Here is a 26,255-nt window from a genome sequence, read left to right on the forward strand (position 1 = left end):
TGAGCAGCCATTTTCCATATGGTAGGAATAAGGCTAGTCTTAAGAGTTTGTTGTGACATTTAAATGAGTTATTTTTCTCTTGGTGTCAGAAGAGTGGGATTTTTAATAGTTAACGTGATTGCAACATTCTTGTAAGATGTTTGTTAATCTCTTTCTTTTTCTGGGAATTGTGGCTAATGCTGTGTTCATTTGTGTAATTTTGTTTGGCACTCATCTAGGCATCATCTCATTGTTTTGTTTAAGCAGGTTTAATTGCCCATTTGTATGCCCATCCTTCCTATGATCCTTCTGCTGTAGGCCCTCTGGAGCTGGCTAATGCACTAGCAGCTTGCTGCCTCTCCTCAAGGTTATCTTCACAACATAGGCAGTGGGCTGCTCAGCAGCTGGTGCGAACTCTCGCAGCACATGATCGAGATAATCAAACTACTCCTCAGACACTCGCTGATATGGGGGGAGACTTACGAAAATGTTCCTTCATAAAATTAGAGGCTCATCAGAACAGGGTAAGCATGATTTCTGTCATAGTTGCATGAATTTTAATGCTCTGTTGTGTAGAATAGAGAAAAAGTAAAATTATTATTTTACAAATGTAGTGACTGAATTGATTTCCCACAAGAAATAATTTTTCGGTGGTAAAAGTACATTATTACTTGAGGGTACCATTGATGCAGAAAAATGCTTAGCTTCTTTGAAGCTTCAGTTAAAGGGAATGTGAACATGTTCTTAGAGTACATGAAGGCAGCAAAATCACCCAAAATCTTTTCTTAGACTGTTTCTTAATTTGCATTACTTTCTCTGTCATAGTAGTGAACATCTTTGTTCAATGCTCTGTGCAGTAGTGGCCTGTGGAACATGGATCTGAAAAAGTGTTAGCATACTTCTAAAGAATGGTTCATTGTAGTACGCTTGGAAACTAGAAAAATAGATCTTGTTTTAGTGTTACAGTGTGTTTCAATAATGCAGTTAATGATCTGTCCCGTTGGTTGATGCTTGCTTAATATGAGCAAACAAGGACACCTAAGCTTTAGATTTACATCCCAGTTTTGCCATGATTACTTTCATATTTGTAGGTCATGACATGTGTTTGGTGCAATAAAAAGGGACTGTTGGCGACTAGTGGAAATGATGGCACCATTAGAGTGTGGAATGTTACAAAGAAGCAGTATTCATTGCAGCAAACCTGTGTGCTCAACAAGCTGTAAGTTGATTCTTTATAATGGTAAGATATTTAATTTAAGCTGTAAATGTGCAAGTGATGGAAAGAGCCAATCCTGAAATATCTCCTGCACTGATGTTTTTTGTCTGGGACTGTTGCCATTTTATGACATGCAAAGTAGATTAAATATCTTAAAATTGAAAGCAAAACTTTAATAAGAGTCATGTTAAAGCTGTTTAAAAGTGTTCTTAATTCATATAATGTGAAAGAATAAAACTGTAAGGGACTGTTACATTAAAACCCCTGTGAATATCCTTTAAGTGGCTTCCAGTGGACAGTTCAAACCTAGTAACATGCTAATTATGAGCGTGGTCATTTGAGTTTAGTTTTAGAAAAGTATTTGTGACTTTGGGGATTCAGGAACTGAGCATAATTCTTTTTTAAGAGAATACCTGGGAAGTACTTTTGTGCCATTTGGATGCGTCCAAAAACGAAGGAAGAACAAGGAAGGATTAAATGAGTTTGTCTCAGGAGAATGAAGAAACAATAATGAACTAGAAGGTTGCTTCATGTTCATTTTAGTTCTTTTATGCTGCTGTTAGATGCTTCCCTAAAAGAAACAAGTGTAATGATGTAACTTGACTTCAGAAGATAGTGATGAGAGTAGCATCTTACTTCAACAGTAATACTTCTGTTACTCATGTGACACGAAAGTGTTCTCCCTGTACAGTAGATTCAGAATTCAGTACTTTAATGGGCTTCATTGCTAGGAGTCTCAGCAATGGTTTCAAGTACAACTGTGAGACAGTTCTTATTGTTTTGGGTTTTTTTGCAGTGGGTAAGTGTCAGGTTTTTGTAAAGGTAGAATTATTGGGGTTTAGCCCTTAGACATGAGCCCATGAAAAGGCATTATGCTGCCTTTTTGATAGGATTCTCTCTTCTTTCTGTGAGAATATGTTTTGTTTCTCTGGAGTTTGGAGAAATACTATTTAAATGCTACTGGTTTACTACTCCCTGATACAGGGAGTAACCTAATAGATAACCTATTAGGTTAACTTTTAATGTTAATATGTTTGCATGTGTTATGTTAGGAAGTTACTGTTAATAATAGTTACAACGTCCCATTACCTGCTTTATTCATAAATTAAATGTCTCCTGCTTTGAGCATGATCACATCAAAGGTAGTCTTCCTCTATCTTCAAAAGTATGGGGACATTTGGCCTACAACATATATCCTGGTGATGACACAGCCTTCATTGTCCTAAATGAAATCAGTAGAGACTGTACCTTAAGGACAATAAAATATAGCAGTGGTCCCGTTACAGTTAACCAAAGCAAACTTTAAAATAGAATATTAGAACAATGTTCAATGTTGTAACAGGAGGAAGAGTTTAAACTAGAACTGAGAACAAGATGTACCTCATTCATTCCTTTTGTCCAAGCTGTTCTTTCATTTCACAACTTCCCAGGAAGTTTTGCACTCACCAGAGATGCTCAGTTTGAGATATAAATAAATAAAGTTAAACATAATTACATTTATATTCTAATTAAAACCTAACTTGATTTTTTACTGTAGAAATAATAACTCATTTTGTAAAACTTACAAAATAGAAAAGAGAAGCATCAGCAGAAATAAGTATTAGGTAAATCTGCTGTGATGGCAGGAGGACTCTGTGTTTTACCTCTTTATGGATTTTTTGTTTTCCTGTCTGCTTAAAGGAAATACCCTTCTAAAAATATTTTATTCTATTATAGAGAAGGTGATTCTGAAGAAGGTCTAGGGTCACCTAGTGACCTTAGTTTGTCACTTGTTTGTTGGAGCATCAGTGGGAAGTATCTGGCTGGAGCTACAGAAAAGATGGTGAACATATGGCAAGTCAATGGTATGCTCTTAACTAGTTGTAAACACTTTATGGTGCAACGTATTTTGAGAGAAGCTGCTAAGTTACTGAATCTTTGTTTACCCAAGTATTTGTGTGTGCTCTCCGGTTGAAATGCCTGCCATCATCCAGAATGTCTTGTAAATTGCTTTAGTTAGAAGCACTAACCACAAACGGACCTATGATTTACCATTAATTCCACAGAAAACTGAGCAGTAGATGAGTCCTTGTGTTGGATCAGAAGTGTTTATGTGTGAGGCTTGATCGCTCTTTGCAGCTTTTTATCTTTAAGTACTGATTTCCAGTAGTTTGCAAAAGTTACCTCTCTACATGCAACAGATGCATGTAAACAGAAAACTGACTCAGAGGGAAGAATTGCTAGAGTGATCAGCCAGCTGGAATGTGTTCTACTAAGAGCAGAATGAGTGAGCTCGCTTTATTTTTTTGAGTAAAAGAGCTACTGGATAAATACATTCGGAAGATAAACCGAAGCTGAGGAATTAAAAACAGCTATGTAAGCAAATGGAAAGTGTTGACACAAGAAGAAATGTAAATAAATTGGCCATGAACAACTTTAAGGAAGCTTCTTATGTTCAAAAGATTGTGATCTCGTATTTTATAAGGAGGAATAAGAAGTGGGGGACAAATCCTATAAAATTAATTAGATAAACTTATGACATTGCATTGTGACAGAGGGGACTGAACCTGATCCTACAAAGGCTCTTTCGAATTCCACAGTGGAATCTTTTACTGTAATTTCTTCTGTAGTTGGCTAATCCAGGACATTATCTTTAGAACTTCTTTGAGAGGAAGACAATTAATCACTTTGTCATTTGATTTTTCTCTGAAACTTAATTCTCTTGACTTGTGCTTATGAAAATCACCAATTTCACTGCCTGCATTAATAGACAGTCCACAGGAAAAGTATAAACTTAATGAGTACTGAAAAATTTCACTTCCTTCCTTAACACCTTTCTTAACAAAATTATATGGGCTAAATTATAATCGAGATTTGTTAGCTAGATTTTATGTCTGCATAGATCAGTGTACAGCTGCTCTGTAGTCTTGGAACTTACATGGCTTTGTAGTGTGTCCTAGCTTTAAATAGGATCTCTTTATATTTTCCCATGGCAAGTATTTTTATTGTTTTATTCTCTTTATGAAGATGAAGTAGTTTTAAACACCTTTTTGGGCTCCTAGGAGGAAAAGGATTATTAGATCTTCAGCCTCACTGGGTATCTGCTCTAGCTTGGCCAGAAGAAGGGCCAGCTGCATCATGGACAGGAGATGCTCCAGAATTGTTATTAATTGGTCGTATGGATGGATCTCTTGGTCTTATTGAAGTTGTAGATATTTCAACCATGCACCATCTAGAACTGGAACACTGCTACAGAAAAGATGGTAGGTGACTGTACCAGTATTTAAATAGAATTTAAAATAATCCATCGTATTCTCCCTTTTTTATTAAGCAAATCTAGAATCTCATTTTGTTATTATTGTTCATGGGATACAACTTGTGGTACCTTACTTGCAAGCATCATTCACTTGTGTTCATAGGAGAAAGAAAGGTTGTGGGACCTCCATCTGCACTGTGAGTCCCCTTGCAGTGGAGGGAAGCAGTTTGTAGCAGCCTAGAGAAATCCTGACATTCCTTTCCGTTGTATAAAATGGAGTGTCTGCTATGTCTATGGAGAGCACGTAGTCAGTGTCTTTTAAATTTCTGAGTTATTGGCGTCTTTCCTTTATATTTCCAGTGCCAGGGGAAATCAAATAGCGCACCTCTAGTAGCACCGTGTGGTTTTGCATATTGCTGCTTCAAGATATTTGCAGATTTTTTTTGACAGAATCAAGTGAGGCAATACCTATGTGCTAAGAAAGGCTCAAGTTCCTTTAAATGCTTTTCTTAGAATTATTCCTATCTCAGATAAATGTATAGGATTCAGTCTGCCTTTGTTTGTTTTCTGTAACATAGTTCTTCTCACCGTGTCTGGAATATAAATTCAGCTATTTTAATGAAAAGATGACTGAAAAAAGTACAAAACAATCTCACCAGCTGTCGTTACAGTGGCACTCAGTTTTGTGTTTGCCATACAAGTTAAGAAAATTTTCAGATCAAAAGTATATTAAAAAAAACATGGGGTACAGGGCGGGAAGTTGTGATGCACTGCATGTTTTAAACAATTGCTCTGCAGTTTTTTCAGGGGTGAAGTTCAGTTAAGTTTAATTAATTTCTATGTTGTCCATTTACATAGTGTCTGTCACATGCCTTGCCTGGTTCAGTGAAGAGAGACCATTTGCAGTTGGCTATTCAGATGGAAAATTGCTAATAGGAACAAAGGAACCACTTGAAAAAGGAGGAATTATTCTAGTTGATGCTCATAAGGTACATTTAGTCTTTTTAGAACTAATGCGTAGTTTTTACAGGTAAAGATCTGCTTAAGCTATTTTGTCTATTTGATAGCTCTTTATAAAGTCAAGTGCCCATTATTTTAAGAATACCTGCCTATTTTTGATACACTGATTAAAGACAATATATTTTAAAGGAACAGTCTACCAAATTTGAAAAATGAAAAGGAAAAATAAATTTTCAAGTCTTTTTTGCTATCAGAGTTTGTGAAGTGTATGTACATGCAGTAACAGAAGTTTGTTAAAGATGTAGCTATGCATGTCTGAATTTTAAAAACTAGCTAATCTGATTTCTGAAAGCACTCATAACTAATTTTAATTTTGGTTATGTCACATGGTTTTGTAAAGCTTAAGTTCCTGTGCAAAGCAAAAGATGTTTTTCTAAATATGCAGCTGCAAAGCTTTGAACCTTTACTTGGCTAGTATGTAATAGGAAGTCATTAATAGTCCATAAATTATTTGGTAGCTTAAAAGAGGAGAATTCCTCAAGTGTACATGTAATAAAAGTGTCTTGGATGCTTCCATGAACTGCTCTGGGTATGTGAAGTGTGGCAGTCATATTACTGGGCATGCTGTGACAGTAAGGCTATGCTATGGGCTATTCTCCTCTTCTGCCTCAGTTAGACTCAAAGATGCATGTCCCATTGCCTAATATATTTATTAACCATTAAGATAATTCATGCTACAATTTTGTAACACAGAAAAAGAGGGTGGGAGTGAAGAAATCAAGAAAAAGTGTGCAAAGTAATGGAGAAAAGTGTGCAATGAAAAGAGTTTTGGGTTTTTTTCTGTGCTTTTCCTTTAGTTTCCTTGAGGAACCTAGGATTTTAGGTTTATTTGATAGTTCTGGAAAGTACTGTTAAGCTTTCACAATTGCAACTCTCTCTCTAAGGATTTATTTGTAAATAAAGCGTTCTTTGTTACTAATAATTAAACACTACTTTAGCTCTGATAGTTCTATTTTTCTCTGTTCTTACTGTATTACTTAATACTGACTTGTAATTATTCAAAATCCAATAGGATATGATTGTTACTATGAAGTGGGATCCAACTGGTAAGATTCTCCTGACATGTGCCAAAGAAGAAACAGTGAAACTGTGGGGATATATGGGAGGATGTTGGAGACGTCTGCATTCACTGTCTCATCCAGCTCTGGTCAATGGCATTGCCTGGTGTGCCCTTCCAGGAAAAGGACCCAAGCTGCAGCTTTTACTAGCTACGTATGTTTGGGGGGTTTTGTTGCTTCTGTAGCTCTTTTGCAGGTCTTTACTATCAGTCTTTAGTGTCCAGAGCAAAGAAAATTTTGTATTGTTTTTCAATAATATCTATTCAGTAAGCCAGTTGCCATGAAATCCATGAGGCTTCTGAGTTCAGGTAGAGTGGCTCTTGTCATGTGGGCAGCTGTTTTCTCTCGGTCATGAGATCTGTTTGCAGTGACCTTGCTTGAAATTTTTTTGCCTCATTCAAATATTTTTTTCTGAGAATATGTTACTAGTAAAAATGGAAAAGCTACGGTGGGGAGGAATAGGAGAAAAAATGCCTGCATCCATCTGGAACACGTATTTCCATTTTAGATTAATTGATACCATATAGTTTTATAGGAAGGGGGTGAAGACTATGGATGTTTTAAGTTAATACCAGACTATTGATATTTTTGTCAGTTAATACCTTTACTTTGTTTTTCTGATTTATCCTGACTTTAGAGGATGCCACAATGGTTTGGTGTGTGTCTGGACTGTTCCCCAGGACATAGTAATCACACTGCAGTCCAGTTCCACTTGTACAGAAAGATGGTGGGACCAAGAAACAAGTGCCAAGGTAAAAGGAATGAACTTGGTATTTAAGGAATTCTCTTTGCTTCTTCTGAAATTGGGGAAGGAGAAGAATGTGAGAGAGCACCCACTAAAAACATTTATATTTAATTTGTATATGTGTAGGCATTTTCAGAAAAAGAAGTGAAAAATCACAGGTTTAAATTTGTTTTGACTAAAGGTGACATTTGGTATGTTTTCATTTTATAAAAGGCAATAAATTTTTACTAAAACGTAATGAGTTTAACATTTTTGCTTGGTCAAATTAAGTCAAGATTAATTTAATTTGCATAAATTGTAGTATATTTTGTAACATTGACATTTCGCAAGCAGAGCAAAGCTAATAATGTGGCAAAGGTATTTGGAAAATATTATCATAGTGCTGGTCTCTTGTGGAAGTGATGCCATCTCTAGTGGTGGTCAGTATTTTTTGCAGACTACAGCAGCTGTTTAACTGCTCTATTTTCTGTAAGTAGTTCAGTGTTGTGTAACTGCTAAATAATTTGCAGGATGGATACAGAAAAGCAGTGGAAGTCAAGTGTGTATTTCAGCTGAGAGGACATATTACTCCTGTTCGCACTGTTGCATTCAGCCCTGATGGACTGGCATTAGTATCTGGTGGACTTGGTGGGCTCATGAATATTTGGTCTTTGCGGGTAAGACCATCTTTGTCATGGCTTAGTTCATTCTTTTAGTATGAGTATCTAAAAGACTCAAAGCATAAGACTAGCTTGCCTTCTTTTTTCTTTCCAGTATGTTAGAAACTGTACAGCATGGTATAAATTAATGGTATAAAATTATTTATAATGAAATATAAATTGATGTTGTACTTAACACTGAAGCATTTTAGATTTTGTGGTTCTACTTCTGATTCATTCTGTAGGTTTGGTCATGTTAGTTAAGCTTTGCAGTCACTCTCTCTTTATAGTTTACCTTTGATAACTTGCCCAACAGTCAGATAATGTTGATTATTGAACACCTTTAAATCCTTAATTTTCTCCTTAACATGATAAAAATGCTAGATTTAGGGGTTTTTTTTTCTTTCAGTATAAACATTTATTTTTTCAAAAATAACTATTAAACAGCTTGGGAGAATATCATCCCTTAGAGATGTGATTGTATGCATTTAAAGAGAAAAGTAGCTGTGTATGCACACTGACTCAAACTACTTCTTTCCTTAGGATGGCTCAGTATTGCAGAGTGTTGTGATAGGCTCTGGAGCTATTCAGACTGCAGTATGGATACCTGAAGTTGGAGTAGCTGCTTGCTCTAATAGATCAAAGGTGACACTGTGTTTTAAATTAACATTCATTGCAATTTTTTTTTAATAAAAGGGAGTTTTCCTTTCTTTTCTTTTTTTGTTTTTGTTTTTAGAAATATGCAGATAGAAGTATTTATTTAACTTTTTGACTTTCAGCCATCACTTAACCCTAGAAACAGCAGAGTTTGTTAAACAATACCTCATATTTAATTCAGCGGGGGCAAGGTGGACTCTTTCCCAGACAGTGATTATAAAGGATCCTGCACACCAGCTGCATCAGCTTCTCTTTTTATGACAGCAGCTATAAAGGGACAACAAAAACAGGCAGAAAACTCAAATAAATGTTTCATTTCCCCTAGCAAGTAAGATGCTTCAGCTGTCTGACTTAATCTAAAGCAGCCTGAACCTTAGAGATTTTTACAGAGGAAGAATTTACCTCAGTGTTGGCTATATCTGGAACTACTGACATGTGAACAAAAGTTTCACTACTTGTTGTTTCATACAAGTTGATTTTTCCAAAAGATGGTACTTTTTTATGAATGAAGATAAATGTGGCACAAGTTATGACTGCTGGTAGAGTCATGCTGCATGTGGTTCTAAGTATTTTGGGATTCTTTGGAAGTCTTCTCTGAATTCAAACCAAATATTGAAAGTCATTTTGCTAGGCAAATCCTAAATTAAAGTTAGACCTAAACTAAATCCCAAATCAAGGTTACAGCATTCACTAAAACGAATTCTGCTTGTTACTATGTTTGCTTTCCTGCTTAGCGTGATACTCATAGTGTTGCCATGAGAATGTGAGGAAGTGGCAAAGGGAGATGGCTACTCCATAGTGTTTGTCAGCAGATTATTCACCAACAGAGACAAAGATTTTGTGTTTTCTGGCCCTTGCAGTGAAGCTTTTTCTGATCTTTCAATTTGTGATGTGTCTTGTGACTGCTGTTAAACAGGATGTGATGGTAGTGAACTGTACATCAGAGTGGATATCTTCCAATCACGTCCTTGCAACATGTAGGACTGCACTGAAACAACAAGGAGTTCTAGGATTAAATATGGCTCCCTGCATGCGAGCTTTCTTGGAACGTTTGCCAATCATGCTTCAGGAACAGTATGCTTATGAGAAGGTAAGAAGAGATATTGCAAACGATAAAAATGTCTGATATGAGGTTGCTTCTCAAATCTCTGCTGCTTTCAATCTTTCACCACAGATAACCCAGGAGACATTCCTACATCTTATTTGCAAATTTCAGTACTCTAAGTTAGTAGTCTCCTAATTTGTGAATGTTCAAAATATTTGGAAACCTTTGATTAAGCATGAAGGAAAGTGTTTTTCCACAAGCTTTGAGGGATTCCTGTTTCTGAATTGATAGATATATATTTCTAACTGCTTGTTCAATTTCTCTCCCCCATCCTCTTCACCTTTAGCCACATGTTGTTTGTGGAGACCAGCTTGTTCATAGTCCTTATATGCAGTGCTTAGCATCACTTGCTGTAGGCCTTCACCTAGATCAGCTCTTGTGCAATCCTCCTGTGCCGCCTCATCACCAGAACTGCCTCCCTGATCCTTCAGCCTGGAATCCCACAGAATGGGCCTGGCTAGAGTGTTTCTCTACTACCATAAAAGCTGCTGAAGCCCTGGCCAAAGGAGCGCAGTTCCCAGAATCTTTCACTGTTCCAGACCTGGAGCCTGTTCCAGAAGATGAACTCACTCTCCTAATGGTAAAATGTGCTGTGTTGTCTCAGCAGCAAAGCTAATGATTATTGAGCATATGGTGTCATGCTGTAAAGATTCAGATTCAGTAACATAAGCACCAACAATAACTGCAGGTTTATTTTTTAATTAACTGGTTAGAATATACTATAAAGGTTGTTCTCTGTGTGTTACGAGCACAGAAACCTGAAACGACTCAAAACTGAAGCAGTAATTTTTTTATATGCCAGAAGCAAGAAATTTAGAGCTTTACAATGCTATTTAGAGTAAAAGTTTGGCACATTTTTACACCAGGTTATTTAGCTAGAAATTTTGGATTACGGATTTTCTTGTCAGCAAGCTTGTAGTATTTTAAGCCAGTGTTTGCAATTAAAACTTCAAAAAAGCCTTAAGCATCAGTAAATAGGAAAAGATGACTCCATCATGAATTTAGTCTTTCCTGTTTTGGTTTGGATTGCAAGTGACAGATAACTCATTGCTAGATAGAAATAAATTTCACCCATGGACTAAAATAAAGTATTGGAGTCTGCACATATTCAGTCTTATTACTATACCATTCAGAGTAATTTGAATGTCTGTGTTGTGCTTAGAAAGGAAAATGTGTATTACATTACATAAATAAAATATTTATTGTGTGATAAAAACAATATGCATCTCTTGAAGCAAATGTGGTAACTACAGCTTTTGTTGTGTAGGATAACAGTAAATGGATCAATGGTATGGATGAACAGATAATGTCTTGGGCAACGTCAAGGCCAGAGGTTAGTAAAATTGATGATTTGGTTTTTGTCTTTTGGGGGTTTTTTAATTCTTTTTAAATGTTGTAAGCTATTGAAAGTACTTTTGTTCTAAAGTGTTCTTTCATGCTGTTTCATAGGATTGGCACTTGGGAGGCAAATGTGATGTATATCTGTGGGGAGCAGGAAGACATGGGCAGTTAGCAGAAGCTGGTAGAAATGTCATGATACCAGTAGCAGCACCTTCGTTCTCTCAGGCTCAGCAGGTGATCACTTCAAAAGTCACGATTTATTGATTTTCATGTATTGTTTATACAGTTTGTCAAAATCTCTCACTAAATATCTTCTGAATTTGTTAGTGGAAATGACAGTCGAGTACCCCCAAAACATGTGCTTTCACTATAAAGAGAAATTCTTTTAATTATTTGACAAATTCAAACCAAAAAAGCCACTGAAATCTAGCAAGCCAGAATTGTTTAGTAAGAGTGTGAATTGAAAATACCTGCACAGCTTTGACACAGTACATGGGCTGGATTTGTTCTCTGAAATGCTGTTGACCTTCAGGCTGGAAATGTGAAAGCTGAATCTCAGGTGGGAGTACACTGGGATTTCTCCCACTGGATTAAAGTTTGCCAACATTAGTAGCAAATTTCAATGACATGAGTTTTATTATGTTTTGATGGGATAAAAAAAAACCAAATTCCATCAAGCATGAAGTAAGTGAAGTCTTCTGGTAATAGGGTCATCACAAAGATTTTCCAGTGTGATGAAAGAGTCAGTTGTCTTGATACAATTACAAAGGAAAAACCTGAAAAGGAGATTGTACATTGTAATACAGGTAATAAAATGTTGCTGCATCCAACACAAAAATCCTTAACATTCTTTTATGTCTTTCTAAACCAGGTTGTTTGTGGTCAGAATTGTACTTTTGTCATTCAAGCTAACGGCACCATTTTGGCTTGTGGAGAAGGGAGCTATGGGCGACTGGGACAAGGAAATTCTGATGATCTTCATGTGTTAACAGTCATTTCAGCACTGCAAGGTAGAATTGTTGGATTAGAAATGAGGCAATTGATAGAGCACCAATAAGCATTTTGGTCATTAATGTAATTATTTGTGTGCATGCTGTTTTTGCAGATTTATGCATTATGACATTGTAGTCTTTAAAAAATGGAACAGATAAACTATAGATGTTAATTTTTCCTTACGATTTCCTTAATTTTAAGAGTGCTTCAATGAAAAGTGTTTGCTCAAGATAGGAACTTTTCATTTCAAAACTAAGGGCAGAGCAGAAGCGTAGGTTTTACATGAGAAGAGAGAAGTTTTGTTCAAAATAAAAAGAAATTGCTGCAGAGGAAAACTGTTATGGTTTGTTCATTTCCCCAGACTTAACTGTCTACTTCTAGGGGCACTTGGATAAATGTGTGTTAAGAGTTTATCATAATTCATTCTAAACTTTGCTTTCTTACTTTTCTTTAACAGGCTTTGTTGTAACACAGCTGGTGACCTCTTGTGGATCTGATGGACATTCCATGGCTTTAACAGAAAGTGGGGAAGTCTTTAGCTGGGGAGATGGAGATTATGGCAAACTGGGACATGGGAACAGCGACAGGCAGCGCAGGCCTAGACAAATAGAGGCTCTGCAAGGAGAAGAAGTGGTGCAGGTTCCGAAATTTTTTTTTTTTTTTTTGGTGTGTGTGTCTCCTACAAACTGCAGGCATAGTGCCAGGAACATTCCAGGGTCATTGTCAATCTTGACAGTCTGAATACACATGCTGAATGAAAACATGCAGCATTTTACTTCTCAGAGTGTTATGAACCAAGCTGATAATTTCATGTTGAGGAATGTTAATGTCATTGATGATGTCTATGTTAATTGACTGGAGAAAACTGAAAATTAGAGCAGGGAAGAAAGAGATGATCAGAAAATTATCAAAATACAGACACGACTTAGAAGCTTCCTTTGGTCCTTATCTTTGACCTACAAAACAAGACACCAAGACCAACTCTTAAGTGCGCATTATAACAATGTAAAAAACCTTACTTGGCTTTGACTGGAGATTTCTTCATAAATTACGTACAAAGTATTCTTATAAGAAAAGCAATCTGCTTATGGAAAACAGCAGCTGATAAAAGTAAACACCTGAAATCCTTTTTCCACCTTTCCTCCTGCACAGTGTTACTGTTGAGAGGAATAAAAGATGGGTTGTTGGAGAAATCATTAATACTAAAATATCTGTGGTTTAGCTCTTTGTAAAACGGTTATAGTTTAGGGGAGGAATAGGTATTACATATTTATGTGTAATAGCTAATACAGTTTTCCCTCCAAATTTAAAATATATGTAAAAATTACGTTCCTTCCAGATGTCCTGTGGCTTCAAACACTCAGCTGTGGTGACAGCAGATGGCAAACTTTTTACATTTGGAAATGGTGATTATGGTCGCTTAGGACTTGGAAATACTTCCAATAAGAAACTTCCAGAAAGAGTGACAGCGCTGGAAGGTTACCAGATTGGACAGGCATGGTTTATCTAAAATTAGCAATATATCTTTGTTTGAAGTTGATGTTTTGAACATTTAAGTGCTCTGGGTTATTTTAACCTTGGCTTTTATTTTGATTATAATGGCAGAATTTCACTATGTAATTATTTTTTTTTCGTAATTGCTTCCCTGACTCTCTTGATCTGCAAAACTGTTAAACAGTGAGCATGCATAGCAAAATACTGTCCTTTGCGTCTAGGAGCTGAGAGGAAGCTAATACTTAGAGAGTACCACCATGATTGTAAATGTCTTTAATAAAAACACTGATAAGCAAGGGAAGTTGTAATGGTTTTAAAAGCTTACTGTTTTGTTTTGTTGTTTTTTTTTTTTTTTTAAACAGGATGTTTCTTTTCTTAAAGGTAGTTTGGATGTTTGAGTTAGTACTGTGTTAGCCAAAGCTGTTGTAGTAACATATTTCTCTCAACCAGGTGGCCTGTGGACTCAATCATACTGTAGCTGTGTCAACAGATGGCTCAATGGTTTGGGCTTTTGGAGATGGAGATTATGGTAAACTTGGTTTGGGGAATTCCACTGCCAAATCGTCACCACAGGTTAGAATTCGTAGAGAAATTATTCTTTGTATGAATTTTCAGTGATGTTACAACATACTACACACTGTTCAGACTGCTCAGAAGTTAAATTAGTAATTCCATCTACTGTTGTAATACAAACTGGCATAAATAATTCTGATTATATCTTTTGCTGACTCTGAGACTTTAAAGGATAATGGCCTTATCTCAATGTCAAAACAAGTAGCAAAAAATTAAGTATTGGCTTAAAGAGGAGAGCTTTCTTATTTTGGAATCTAGGGAGATGCTTATTTATACCTTCATCTGCTTTCTCTCTTACCACACCCCCGACCCCAGTAAAACAAAAAGGTGTTTTCAATCGTTATATATAGAATAAGGTGTTAATTCCATTAAAAACAAAGAGAAAACTTTGTCTCAGTTTCCTGTGCTAATTTATAAGCATTAATTAGAGTAATCCTACGTTGTGTGTATTGCACAGAGGAAACTATAATGTTTCTTTTTGGAAGCTGGAGTTACAGATAAAATTCATGGTTATTTACAGTTTATGTCCTCATAATACCATAGCTGTTTCTTCTTTCACTTATCCCTTAGAAAGTGGATATTCTTTGTGGAATTGGAATTAAAAAAGTTGCCTGTGGAACCCAGTTCTCTGTTGCACTGACGAAAGATGGTCATGTATATACTTTTGGACAAGGTAGGACAACATGGTATTTGAACCCTTTCATCTATAGGTTTGTGTGCATTGCAAGTTAAAAAGAAGAATGTTAAGATACATGCATTATAAAACTGATCTAATGGTACTTTTTATATTTGGTGCTGCCCTAATCTGAATTTTGGAACTTCAACAATGCAATTTTAACATACATTTAAAGTCAAGATTTGAAGCTCTCTCTAGTTTGATCTCAGTATAGACTTTCAGTTTACTAATTTACTTTTTGAAGAGTGCTTTTTTAAAACTTCGTTGGATTTTTACATCTGAAAAAATCAGGTTACTTAAAAATGTACATTCTCTAGTAAATCATACGTGTGCACTAGTTGTTTAAAAGTCTGAACAGGAGAATTTCCAAGTGCACTGAATTAAACATGTTTAAACTTCTCGTGTATTATAAAACCACACATTTAGATACAGAAGTCCTTATTTTAATAAGTATGTAGAAGTGCTTTTTGTTCCTTCCTGAATCCTGCCTGCAAGTAAAATTAACATTTTAATGTTCTTTACATGCATATACATGTGCTTTCAATTTTAGATCGCTTGATAGGTTTGCCAGAAGGTCGTGCTCGAAATCATAACAGACCTCAACAAGTTCCAGTACTGTCAGGAATCTTCATTGAAGACATAGCTGTGGGAGCAGAGCATACACTAGCGTTGTCATCTACTGGGGATGTGTATGCTTGGGGTAGCAACTCTGAAGGGCAGGTATGTACTGCTCCCTCTCTGTTCCTGACCTTTATGAGGCTATAATTGTACTTTCCAGTACAATATGAAATCCGAATATGATATGAAACTGAGTAACAAGTCAGAATAGCTTCAGTAAATTTTTCTTTTTACTCAAATTGCATTTTCATAAACACAATTGTAAGAATTTATGTGCTAGGACAAAGATGGTACTTAAATTGCATGGAAGAGACACATAAGCTCTATTGTGTATGCATGAAAAAGACTGTGCAACATAGATGGCTTAGCAGCATAGATTAGTTCCTCAGTCTGCAAATGAGCTTGCAAACAATCTCTAGATGTTTTAAGGTCTCTCTGACAACTAGATCTGCTGCCGCTATAGAGTGTGGATGCAGTATTCTATTAAAGAGAAAAGGTAAATGCTAGCACAATAAAATACGTATGACACTTTTTATCCCAGTATATGCTGTAGATAAGTACCGTTTCTTATCACTTGCTCCGAATTTTTACTTAGGGAATTATAGAAGTATCATCACAGTTGTTGATTCTTCTTTGTGCCTTTTACATCTGTTACGAATTTTCAGCTTGGTCTGGGCCATACAAACCATGTGAGAGAACCAACCCTAATAACAGTCCTGCAAGGAAAGAACGTTCGACAGATTTCGGCAGGACGATGCCACAGTGCTGCCTGGACAGCTCCCCCTGTTCCACCAAGAGCTCCAGGTGAAGAACTGAGATTGTTTGTATGGCTGTTATTTTATAGTCTTTGTGTTTCTTGGGGGATGAGTGCAAATGTTTTGGTTTATATCCTTCCAGTTTTTCAAATTAAGAAACTTAAGTTTCCTCATTTTGTTGCTGTCATGGTTTAACTCCAGTAGGCAGCTAAGCACTGTACAAGCCTACTGCAAAGAAAATCTGCTCCCTCCCAGCTGAAAGCAGTACATGTCCCCTTAATCAAATAATGCTTTCTTTTCTTTTTCTGGGGCAGGTGTTTCAGTGCCTTTACAGCTTGGTTTACCTGATGCCATTCCACCACAGTATGGGGCACTGAAAGAAGTGAGCATTCATACAGTAAGGGCAAGGCTCAGACTGCTGTACCATTTTTCTGACCTCATGTACTCTTCATGGAGATTACTGAACCTCAGTCCCAATAACCAGGTAAAATTCCATTTGGGAAAAAACAGTGCAGCTATGCTCTGTTAAGCTGTGTCTCTGGACAGTTTCTGAATACCCAGTTCTACAGGGTTTTGTAGTAAAAAATGCATAAGCCTCAATTAAAGCAAACTTTGTCAAAGTATCGTCATTTGTTTTCACTTATTCTAACGTTGACGTCTCAGTGCTTCAGGTTCCAAAAATTTATTAGCCTCAAAGCTAAAACCAAAAAGTGAAACACTGAAGTGCTAGTGATTACTGTGAAGACTGCTGTTCTGTAAACAATTGAGTTTATGTCCTTTCTTAATGTTTATTTCTCATCCTGCTTTATTGCAGAACAGTACATCACATTACAATGCTGGAACATGGGGAATAGTTCAAGGACAGCTAAGGCCCTTGCTAGCACCACGAGTATACACACTCCCCATGGTACGCTCTATAGGAAAAACTATGGTTCAAGGGAAGAACTATGGGCCACAGATTACTGTGAAGAGGATATCAACCAGGTCAGTCTTGTTTTCATAGGCCTTGTATTAGACCTCAAACCAATATTGACACATTTTCCATAATTTTTGTTATGCTGAGATCTCTCTCTACGCATTTGTAAATCAAGTGACTGCAGTAGCATCGTGTGTTCATGAGTTACATTGTATGGCTGTCTCTCTTGTTTTTTTGAAAGAGGTCGGAAATGCAAGCCCATTTTTGTACAGATAGCAAGACAAGTAGTAAAGCTGAATGCATCAGACCTTCGCCTGCCTTCCCGTGCCTGGAAAGTGAAACTGGTTGGAGAAGGAGCTGATGATGCAGGCGGAGTGTTTGATGACACTATTACAGAAATGTGTCAGGTATGAAAAGGCCGTTAGTTCAAAATACCTGGGTGGAGGTCTTGTTCTTTCTGGTGGCTTTTAGTGTTTTTCAGATTCCTTTTTTCAGCGAAGCAAATACCTGTTCTTCAGTCCTGAGCAACAGCACTAGACTGCCTGTTCAGGGATGTCTTTGAAGATAAAGAAATCTTTCTGGGTTGTGGCAAAGATATACCATAAGGCCACACTATTACTGGTATTACAGCAGACCCCTCAAAATTCTGAGACTGCTCCTAGACATCCTTGGAGCATTTTGCAGTTCATATTCTGTGCAGCCTATATATTCTATAAGAAAAGTTCACAGGATCACAGGATATTAGGGGTTGGAAGGGACCTCCAACACATCTGCCAGAGCAGGACCATAGAATCTAGCGCAGGTTGTACAGGAACGAGTCCAGATGGGTCTTGAAAGTCTCCAGAGAAGGAGACTCCACAGCCTCTCTGGGGAGCCTGTTCCAGTGCTTTGTGATCCTCACAGTGAAGAAGTTCCTCCTCAAATTGAGGTGGAACCTCCTGTGCTGTAGTTTATATCCATTGCCCCTTGTCCTGTCACAGGGTGCAACTGAGCAGAGCCTGTCCCATCCATCTTGACACCCAGGCCTCAGATCTTTATAAACATCTATTAAACTCCCTCTCTTAGTCTTCTTCAGACTAAAAAGCCCCAGGTCTCAGCCTCTCCTCACAGGGCACGTTCTCCAGTCCCTTAATCATCCCCGTAGCCCTCTGTTGAACTTTGTCAAGTAGATCCCTGTCCTTCTTGAACTGGGGAGCCCAAAACTGGACACAATATTCCAGGTGAGGTCTCACCAGGGCAGAGTAGAGGGGGAGGAGAACCTCCTTAAATCTGATGGCCACGCTCCTCTTAATGCACCCCAGGATCCCATTGGCCCTCTTGGCCACAAGGGCATATTGCTGTCCCATGGATAACTTGTTATCCACCAGGACTCCCAGGTCCTTCTCCACAGCGCTGCTCTCTAGCGTATCACCTCCTAATCTGTACTGGTGCAGTTTATTATTCCTTCCTAGATGCAGGACTCTGCACTTACCTTTGTTGAACCTCATTAGGTTCCTCTTTGCCCAGCTTTCCAGTCTGTCCAACTCTAGCTGAATGGCCGCACAACCTTCAGGCGTAACCAAGCCTCCCAGTTTGGTATCATCAGCAAACTTGCTGAGCAGACACTCTGTCCCCTCATCAACACCACTGATGAAGATGTTGAACAGATTCCAATGCATTCCATGCATGCAATGCAGAAACACCTCAGGAAGGTGTTTCTCACATGGCCAAAGATACTTGTCACTGTTTAGATTCAGTGCTGGAAAAGAGATCAGTAGCACATTTTGCCTGTTAACAGGATGTTGTTGCTGTTGTCAACATAGCTCTCTTTTCAGATTCCTCTGGAAGCTGAAGGCTTCAGACTAGCAGAACTAAGATAAAAGCTGGTCAGTGCTAACATGTGCTGCCTAGAGTTTGAAAGATGTCTCAGCCCTGTGACACAACTGTGATGGTAGCCAGGAGAAGGATTCAAAGTAAATGCTGACTGGAGAAATTCTATTCTTCTGGGAGCCTCAAAACCCAAAGAATGAGGATTAGTGAGGACAATTAGTGTATCTGCTTAGTCTGGAACAGGGCTACCGCTATGGATAGTGCTGGAGCTGACACTGAAGTTAGAATTAGGATACAGGATGGAAGAAACCGAAGAACTCCATTTATTAATGGAATTTCTGACACCTCTAAGACTAGAGGAGGGTTGATTCAGGTAGGGACTTGAGGGCTGGGGACCTGGGTTCTTTCCTAAAGAGTTGTAATGTAAGAATATTTCTGTAATAGGTTTGTTATCCCTGTGTCTGAGAAGGCTTTTTTTTGTTGTTGATTTTTAAGGAACTGGAAACTGGAATAGTAGACTTGCTAATTCCTTCCCCAAATGCTACAGCTGAAGTAGGCTACAATAGGGATAGGTAAGTTGTGCTTTTATTGCAGATGTTAGTGAGTGAAAATTAACATCTTTTATTAACCATTTTATACCAAGTAATGAGACTTCATGTTTCTCTCTAGTGCATTTTTTCCTTCAGGTAGTGGTGTTACTTTATTGTGGAGGAGAGGGCATGATTTTAATGTGAACTTGCTGGACTGCTGATGCAGAATTCAGAGTAACAGCAGGAATGGTGCCCTTTGTGGTCAGGATTAGTTCTGCCTGTCTTGGCCTTCTTTATTTTAACAGCTAAAGATAATGATCTTTTAATTTGGGCATGCTTTGCTGTTGTTAATCATGTTGCCAGTTACTATGCTCTGCTTAGAAATGCTTTGTCTTTTACTGAAGTAGCATAGAAATGATAGTAGAGTATTTCCACTGATTCTTTTTCTTTCAGGTTTCTCTTTAACCCTTCAGCATGTTTAGATGAACATCTGATGCAGTTTAAATTCTTGGGCATTCTCATGGGTGTAGCTATTCGTACAAAAAAGCCATTAGATCTTCATTTGGCTCCAATGGTCTGGAAGCAACTTTGTTGTATCCCACTCATCTTGGAGGATTTGGAGGAGGTAGATCTGCTCTATGTGCAGACCCTCAACAGCATTCTTCACATTGAAGACAGTGGGATTACTGAAGAAAATTTCCATGAGGTAAGATAGGAAAGTTGAAGTTTTAGGTTTATTTTGAAGGCAGTTACTCTGTCATGTTGACTTTAACTTCAGTATTTTTATAATTCAATATTTCTATTAGTGGCATAAGAAGCACTTGTTCATTTGGAAGCAATTTGTGATCTTGCTATCAGTCACCTACAACTATAATAAAATATTAAACTTAGATCACTAGAGTGGCTTACTACTAAATGTACTTTCCCTGTTTTGCTTGACAGATGATTCCTTTAGATTCTTTTGTTGGCCAAAGTGCTGATGGTAAAATGGTTCCCATAATCCCTGGAGGGAACAGTATTCCACTTACCTTTTCAAACAGGAAAGAATACGTGGAGCGGGCAATTGAGTATAGACTCCATGAAATGGACCGTCAGGTAAGAATCTGTGTGACCCCTGTCCTCCTTGCTACTGCCAACAGTGGGTGTGATTTGTGCAATTTTCCACTGCAGTGTAGGAGGGAGTAACAACAGCTTGGCTTTCTGTATCTCGCTTGAGTCCCTGTGGCTTTTTTTAACTCAGTGTTCTGGGGTTTTGTTTTAAAGTTGTCCTAATGTTCTTAATAGTTACTCAGCTGACAAAAGAAGTCAGAACTTGTCTTGCATTACAGTAGTCCCACTGCAACTGGGAATCCCATTGAAGAAGATAACCTGCAATTGTGCACACTGTCTACTGTTAGACATCATAGCAACACAGACAAGAGATAAATGAAATTTCTGACAAACATTTGTTTAACTTCAAACACTTTTCTGCTGTAGCACAGAAGCTACGAATATTTCATGATCTGTTTTAAGAAGCGTTAATTACCTATTTGTGTACTTTGGCATAATAATGTCATTTGGATAGCAAAGCTTGTGAAAGTAGGACGCTAATTAGATGCTAGGAAAATTCTTTTCCTTTTTCTCAAGATATAAATGCATACATGATATTATCAGCTTTAGAAAAGTAACTTTTGCATCAGGGGTAGTAAATCCTAAGTCTTCTAGGGCAAGCATGGACTTCTTATAAGTGTGACTCTGTTCCAGCTCAAGTGTGTGGTACTTAAAACTCATTTTTGGTTTAGCCATCATCATTTGTGTTGCAAACTTGTCTTTTTAAAGTTCTCTTTTGTATCAGAACACATTCTGTAATGTGCAGTTACAATGTTAAATAGCTGTAATACTCTTCAGGATTTTGAGAAAGCAGCCAGCCATTACAGGGGATGCATATGTGTTGTGTTTACTAGATGTTTTATAATTCTCTTTTTATCCCATTTCTCAGCTGACATGTTACTTTTGTATTTGGGTGATACAGTAAGTGGCAAAGGTAAGAAAATTGTACTTCCAATGTCTCTTCTTTTTTGGGCAATAGGTGGCTGCTGTAAGAGAAGGAATGTCTTGGATTGTTCCAGTTCCTTTGTTGTCTCTTCTGACTGCCAAGCAGTTGGAGCAAATGGTCTGTGGAATGCCAGAAATATCAGTTGAAGTTCTGAAGAAAGTTGTGCGATATAGGGAAGTTGATGAGCAGCATCAGCTAGTCCAGTGGTTCTGGCATACCCTTGAAGAATTTTCAAATGAGGAGAGGGTCCTTTTCATGAGGTTTGTGTCAGGAAGATCTCGATTGCCAGCCAACACAGCTGATATCTCTCAGCGATTCCAAATAATGAAGGTTGATAGGGTAAGACTGTTTTCTTTTCTATATTTATTCCTGTTTAGTCCTTTGGCAAAAGGAAACACATTTCCATAATTATAAATTCACAGAGAAAGTGGGATGGGATATGCTCTGAGTTATTAAGCCCAGGCATTTTAATTGTGTAGAAGTATATACACTATATTAATTTAATCTCAATTAATTTGGTGCCTTTATGATAGTTCTGTTTGGAGATCAAGACAAGCTCTTGCATGAGAATCAACCCTTCTTTTATTACAACTTGTCCACAGTAATTTTCTGTTCCAATCTCTTTTGTTGTCTGATCATTTTCACTCCTGTTTGTATTTTTAAAGTTTTAAATCTGTGTAAGTGGCAGTATGTGATCACTGCTGAGCTCTTAACTTCTTAATACCATGGCAGTGAGCTTATGCTATTATAGAATCATGGAATGATTTGTGTTGGAAGGGACTTTAAACTATATTAGATCATAAAGTATATAGGATTGCCTTCATTTGTCATTGTTTCTAGGTTTTGTGCAGTGAAAGCATGTTCTCTGAACTACATGAGTCAAAAACTTGGCAAAATCTAAGTGGTTTGACTATCGTCTTTAGTTAGGTGTCCCTTATGTTAGGGCACACTGTGATACGTAATTTAAATGTTGCTTGGTATCTTCCAGTGGGGTGCTACACAGTAGTATAGTCAATGTTACAAATTATTGAATGTCATGAGTGAGTTGAATTATTTACAGAGCAGGTGATACACCATTGTTTTGCTCACACTTAAGGATGGAACAAGAGAGGCTAGTCTGCTTCTTAAAAGGAATTTGGAGATAGATTGTGAAAATGGTGACTGATTGAGGCAAGAAAGGAAGGGGGCAATGAAATATGGATGTGTTTTATTTTTTGCTTCATTCACAACTTAACAGTGTCCACCTTTTATTCATTTCCACAGCCTTACGACAGCTTGCCTACCTCACAGACTTGTTTCTTTCAACTGAGGCTCCCACCTTACTCCAGTCAACTAATCATGGCAGAGCGTTTGCGCTATGCAATCAATAATTGCAGGTCTATAGACATGGACAATTATATGCTCTCAAGGAATGTGGACAATGCAGAGGGCTCAGACACAGATTATTAACATTCTGTGAACAAAATCATCTTCCTTTTACTACAAATAGTGCCCTAAGTCCAATTCATTGTTGACATAGTTTTACAGTAACCATAGATGTTTTAGGAGAGTAAAACCAGATGTTAATAGACAGTGGCCACACTTTAGTTACTCCAAATGTAACAAAAATAAATTAGATTTTTTTTGTGATTGTAAAAAAAAAAAAAAAAGGAAAATGAAAAAAAGTATGATCAATTAGGGTTTTTTTCTCCTTTTTGGGTCACTTTTGATAAGTTTGCATGGAGACATCTTGGTGCATTTTTGTTGGAAATAATACGTTTGTACGCCCTCCCAGTGAACATGAAGAGTTGTACATTGTGTATAATTGTTCATTAGCAAGGACAGTTTTACATGAATATTCACATATTTATTTTGTTTTAATTTGAATTGCCTGTGCAGGGTTCCTTATGCAGAGAAAAATAAAGTAAGTTCAAGAATCAGTTGCTTGTATGCATTTGTGAACTGTGCTTGGTTTACTCAGTCTTCATACTTTTATATTTTGTCTCAGGAAATTATAGTATTGCTGTGTTCAGCTAAGATGTGACATATTTGAAGCATCTTAAAATGTTTATCTTCAACGAATGTGATGTGTAGTACTGTGCTCTGCATTCTTAATGTCCTTGAGGTACTGGTTTTTTTCAGGTATATCCACTATTCCTTGTACTTGAAGTTAGCATTGTACTTGGTTCCTTATTGACTTTCATCTAAACATTTTTCTCCAGAGTAGTACTGGTTGACAATAATAGCATCCTGCCATCTTGACTCAGAAACCCTTAAATCTTACATTAAAAAAAAAAAAATCCTTTTTAATGTACAGATTGATGCAGTTGATTCGTGATCAGTACAAAAGAATGGAAATGAATGTGACAGGCTAGCAGAGGAGGTTTTGGTTTGTTATATGCATTTAGTTTTTGACTTTGGCTTTAGTAAATGTCACATGTTTGGTCTCTTCTCCTGGCAGGTGTGATTGTGTTATGATCACCAGGGTGTGGCTTACACTGTAGTGTGTTCATCTTTGGTTAGGACAGTCATGTACTGCACAAAGAGGTTTTTGTTCTGTGTCTTAGGGAAATACTAAGGAATGGATAATTTCCCAGTGTCTCTGTCAAAAACATGATTTGTGTCAAACTTCAACTGTGTTGAGGAGCAGGATTTCCCTGGGCTGAGGAAAAAGGTAGAGTCTGTCCCCAGGTGAGTTATGGCTGCTCTGCCCTGATCTCCTGCCCCTCAATCTCACTGAGCTTCTTGCTAAGGATGCTGCAGGGCCTGAGGGCTAGCAAGAACACTGATTGACTTCATCTACTTGGGACAAGACTGGTCCATCTGAGTCTGGGAAGAGGGTAAAAATCCCTGTAAATTTACTTTATGCAATTGTTGTACATTAGCAAGGCTTGGGGAAACCCTGGCTGCCCAAGACTGAACTGGTGTGTTGCTGCCAGCAAGTGGTGATCATAGCTGTTAAGAGTCTGCAGATCCAGGTTTTGTCAGATTAAGTTTTCTTGGTTAGGATTAGTTAGCTCATGAAAAAGGTTCTTGAGCTATGACCAAGAACCAGACTGTCTGAAGTATGAAACATACAGAGGGAAGCTTTCAGCAATTTTTGGAGGAGGGACTCAGGGCTTTGCAGAATTAGTTTACTGCCTCATTGTGTATTATGGTTCCAAATGGGACTGTGATTTTTGGTGTCCCATCACTACATTGTGGGGTAGTATATTTACATCTTGGCCTAAATTTATAGGTGTAATGCAGAAAAACCCACAAGGTTACAAATAAAAGAGGAAGCAGCTATGTAAAGTTCTGTATAGGCTTAATCTGTGTGTCTGAATTAGTGCTATTATTTTGTCCCTCTATTTCAATCGGGCACAAAAAAACCTGTAGAACTGTGCCTAAAAATGACAGCTTTGTATGGACTCTGTGATTGGCATCTTGGATCCTGGGGGTATTTTTGGAGGTAATTTGTGCTAAAATGAAGGAGCATTTTGATATTGGTAAATAACTGATGTTGATTAAAGGATTTGTGCTTGATTGCTTTAATTGAGACTGTGCTTGTCCTTTGAATATTCTGTTGTAGCGTCATTAAAACTATTAAGTGCTTAATAGTTTTTGTTTTATCCTACTGTTTGTTTTCACCAGAATTACACTGTGTATGCATTCCTTTTAACTGCTGACTGTTGTTTTTCTGTTGCTCAGGCATCTGAGTGAGACTGGATTCATGTTCAAGTTTCTTGCATAGTGCTGCCTATACATAGTTGATACAAAGGTAAAGAATGTACGGCACTGATTATGTCCAGCACTGATTATGTCCTACTCTTGGAGACCATCTGAGAAAGTCACAGCTTTGTGTCAGTTTAAGGGTATGTTACTTAAACAGACTTCTCCCAGTACAGAAAGTAAAATAAATATCACCAGGGTACGTCGGCATTCTGTATGTGTGGTTAGGCCATACATGCAGTTACGTAAAGACAAAAATATGCACCTCAGTCTTCTACCAAACCTTCTGGTTTGGTATTGTTGCCCTGAGCAGTTGGCTGCAGCAAGGTGGACTGAAGTGATTTCCGAACATCATACCTCCTTTCCTTTCCACCTTTCAGCATTGGATGGGACATGTAAAGCAAGGAATATCAGTGGTAATGAATACCTGTAAGAGGTAAGAATAGGGGTGTGACAATGTGTTTATCTAGACCTATTTCAAATTAACATGAGATATGGAGGCATGAAAGTAATGTACTGGGTAGGTATTGGATAGGAAAACATTTAGGTGCCAGAAGCCTGTGGCTCTTATTGAACATGACTACTATTTGCCTTTGCTTGTTTTTTGATGTGAATACTACCTAACTTCCTAACATCTCAAAGAACTCTCAAGAAGCACTTACTCTCTCTGGTTTATAAGGCTGTTATTTCTCAAAACCTGTAGTTTTTGTTTCTTACCCTGTTTTTATCATGAGATTAGGTGATTTAATATCTGCCACTTTTGGTGTTTCCCATCACATTTTTGTACTACATTTTTTTCATTTTTTGTCTTTCCCACCTAGGAAGTACATCCCTAGCCTTTTGGGCTATCAGAGAGCTGGATAGCCCATTGCAACAGATAGGCACACTACAACAGAGAGAAGATGAACACCCAAGGCTATTATTACTATTGCTAGTGGTAGTAGTATTGGTTCATCTGACAGAGCTGGAGTGTAGCGGTAGGTGGAATGCACATCCATCATGCTTGAGGGGGAATGGTAAGAGCAGAATGTGTTCTTGAACCGTACTGTTCTCCAGAGCGGAGGTGAACAAGTGGTCAGGTTAGATCTGGAAGTTTGATTTAGATCTGTCATTTAAACTTTTTGACTGGGTGATGAAGTTTAATGGCAAAAAAAATACTGCTGCTGGCAAGT

At 37.6% G+C, this 26,255-nt stretch overlaps 1 protein-coding gene across 1 annotated transcript in view; it reads left to right on the forward strand.

The window, feature by feature from the left end:
• Positions 1-22,997, forward strand: part of HERC1 (HECT and RLD domain containing E3 ubiquitin protein ligase family member 1) — a 75,620-nt gene extending 52,623 nt beyond the window's left edge. The window contains exons 50-77 of the mRNA XM_054387952.1: positions 298-503; positions 1,071-1,198; positions 2,912-3,039; positions 4,237-4,437; positions 5,289-5,419; positions 6,463-6,662; positions 7,146-7,260; positions 7,763-7,909; positions 8,435-8,536; positions 9,465-9,638; positions 9,940-10,233; positions 10,921-10,986; positions 11,103-11,228; positions 11,866-12,004; positions 12,445-12,626; positions 13,327-13,482; positions 13,932-14,054; positions 14,625-14,727; positions 15,281-15,450; positions 16,014-16,152; positions 16,418-16,587; positions 16,918-17,087; positions 17,261-17,426; positions 19,324-19,400; positions 19,812-20,064; positions 20,301-20,453; positions 21,427-21,732; positions 22,657-22,997. Of these exons, the coding sequence (XP_054243927.1) occupies positions 298-503; positions 1,071-1,198; positions 2,912-3,039; positions 4,237-4,437; positions 5,289-5,419; positions 6,463-6,662; positions 7,146-7,260; positions 7,763-7,909; positions 8,435-8,536; positions 9,465-9,638; positions 9,940-10,233; positions 10,921-10,986; positions 11,103-11,228; positions 11,866-12,004; positions 12,445-12,626; positions 13,327-13,482; positions 13,932-14,054; positions 14,625-14,727; positions 15,281-15,450; positions 16,014-16,152; positions 16,418-16,587; positions 16,918-17,087; positions 17,261-17,426; positions 19,324-19,400; positions 19,812-20,064; positions 20,301-20,453; positions 21,427-21,732; positions 22,657-22,842 (4,511 nt within the window). The 3' untranslated portion in view covers positions 22,843-22,997. The remainder of the gene's footprint in view (positions 1-297; positions 504-1,070; positions 1,199-2,911; positions 3,040-4,236; positions 4,438-5,288; positions 5,420-6,462; positions 6,663-7,145; positions 7,261-7,762; positions 7,910-8,434; positions 8,537-9,464; positions 9,639-9,939; positions 10,234-10,920; positions 10,987-11,102; positions 11,229-11,865; positions 12,005-12,444; positions 12,627-13,326; positions 13,483-13,931; positions 14,055-14,624; positions 14,728-15,280; positions 15,451-16,013; positions 16,153-16,417; positions 16,588-16,917; positions 17,088-17,260; positions 17,427-19,323; positions 19,401-19,811; positions 20,065-20,300; positions 20,454-21,426; positions 21,733-22,656) is intronic.
• Positions 22,998-26,255: the final 3,258 nt, after the last annotated feature.

The sequence above is a fragment of the Indicator indicator genome, chromosome 16, assembly GCF_027791375.1.
Source record: "Indicator indicator isolate 239-I01 chromosome 16, UM_Iind_1.1, whole genome shotgun sequence".
NCBI lineage: Eukaryota > Metazoa > Chordata > Aves > Piciformes > Indicatoridae > Indicator > Indicator indicator.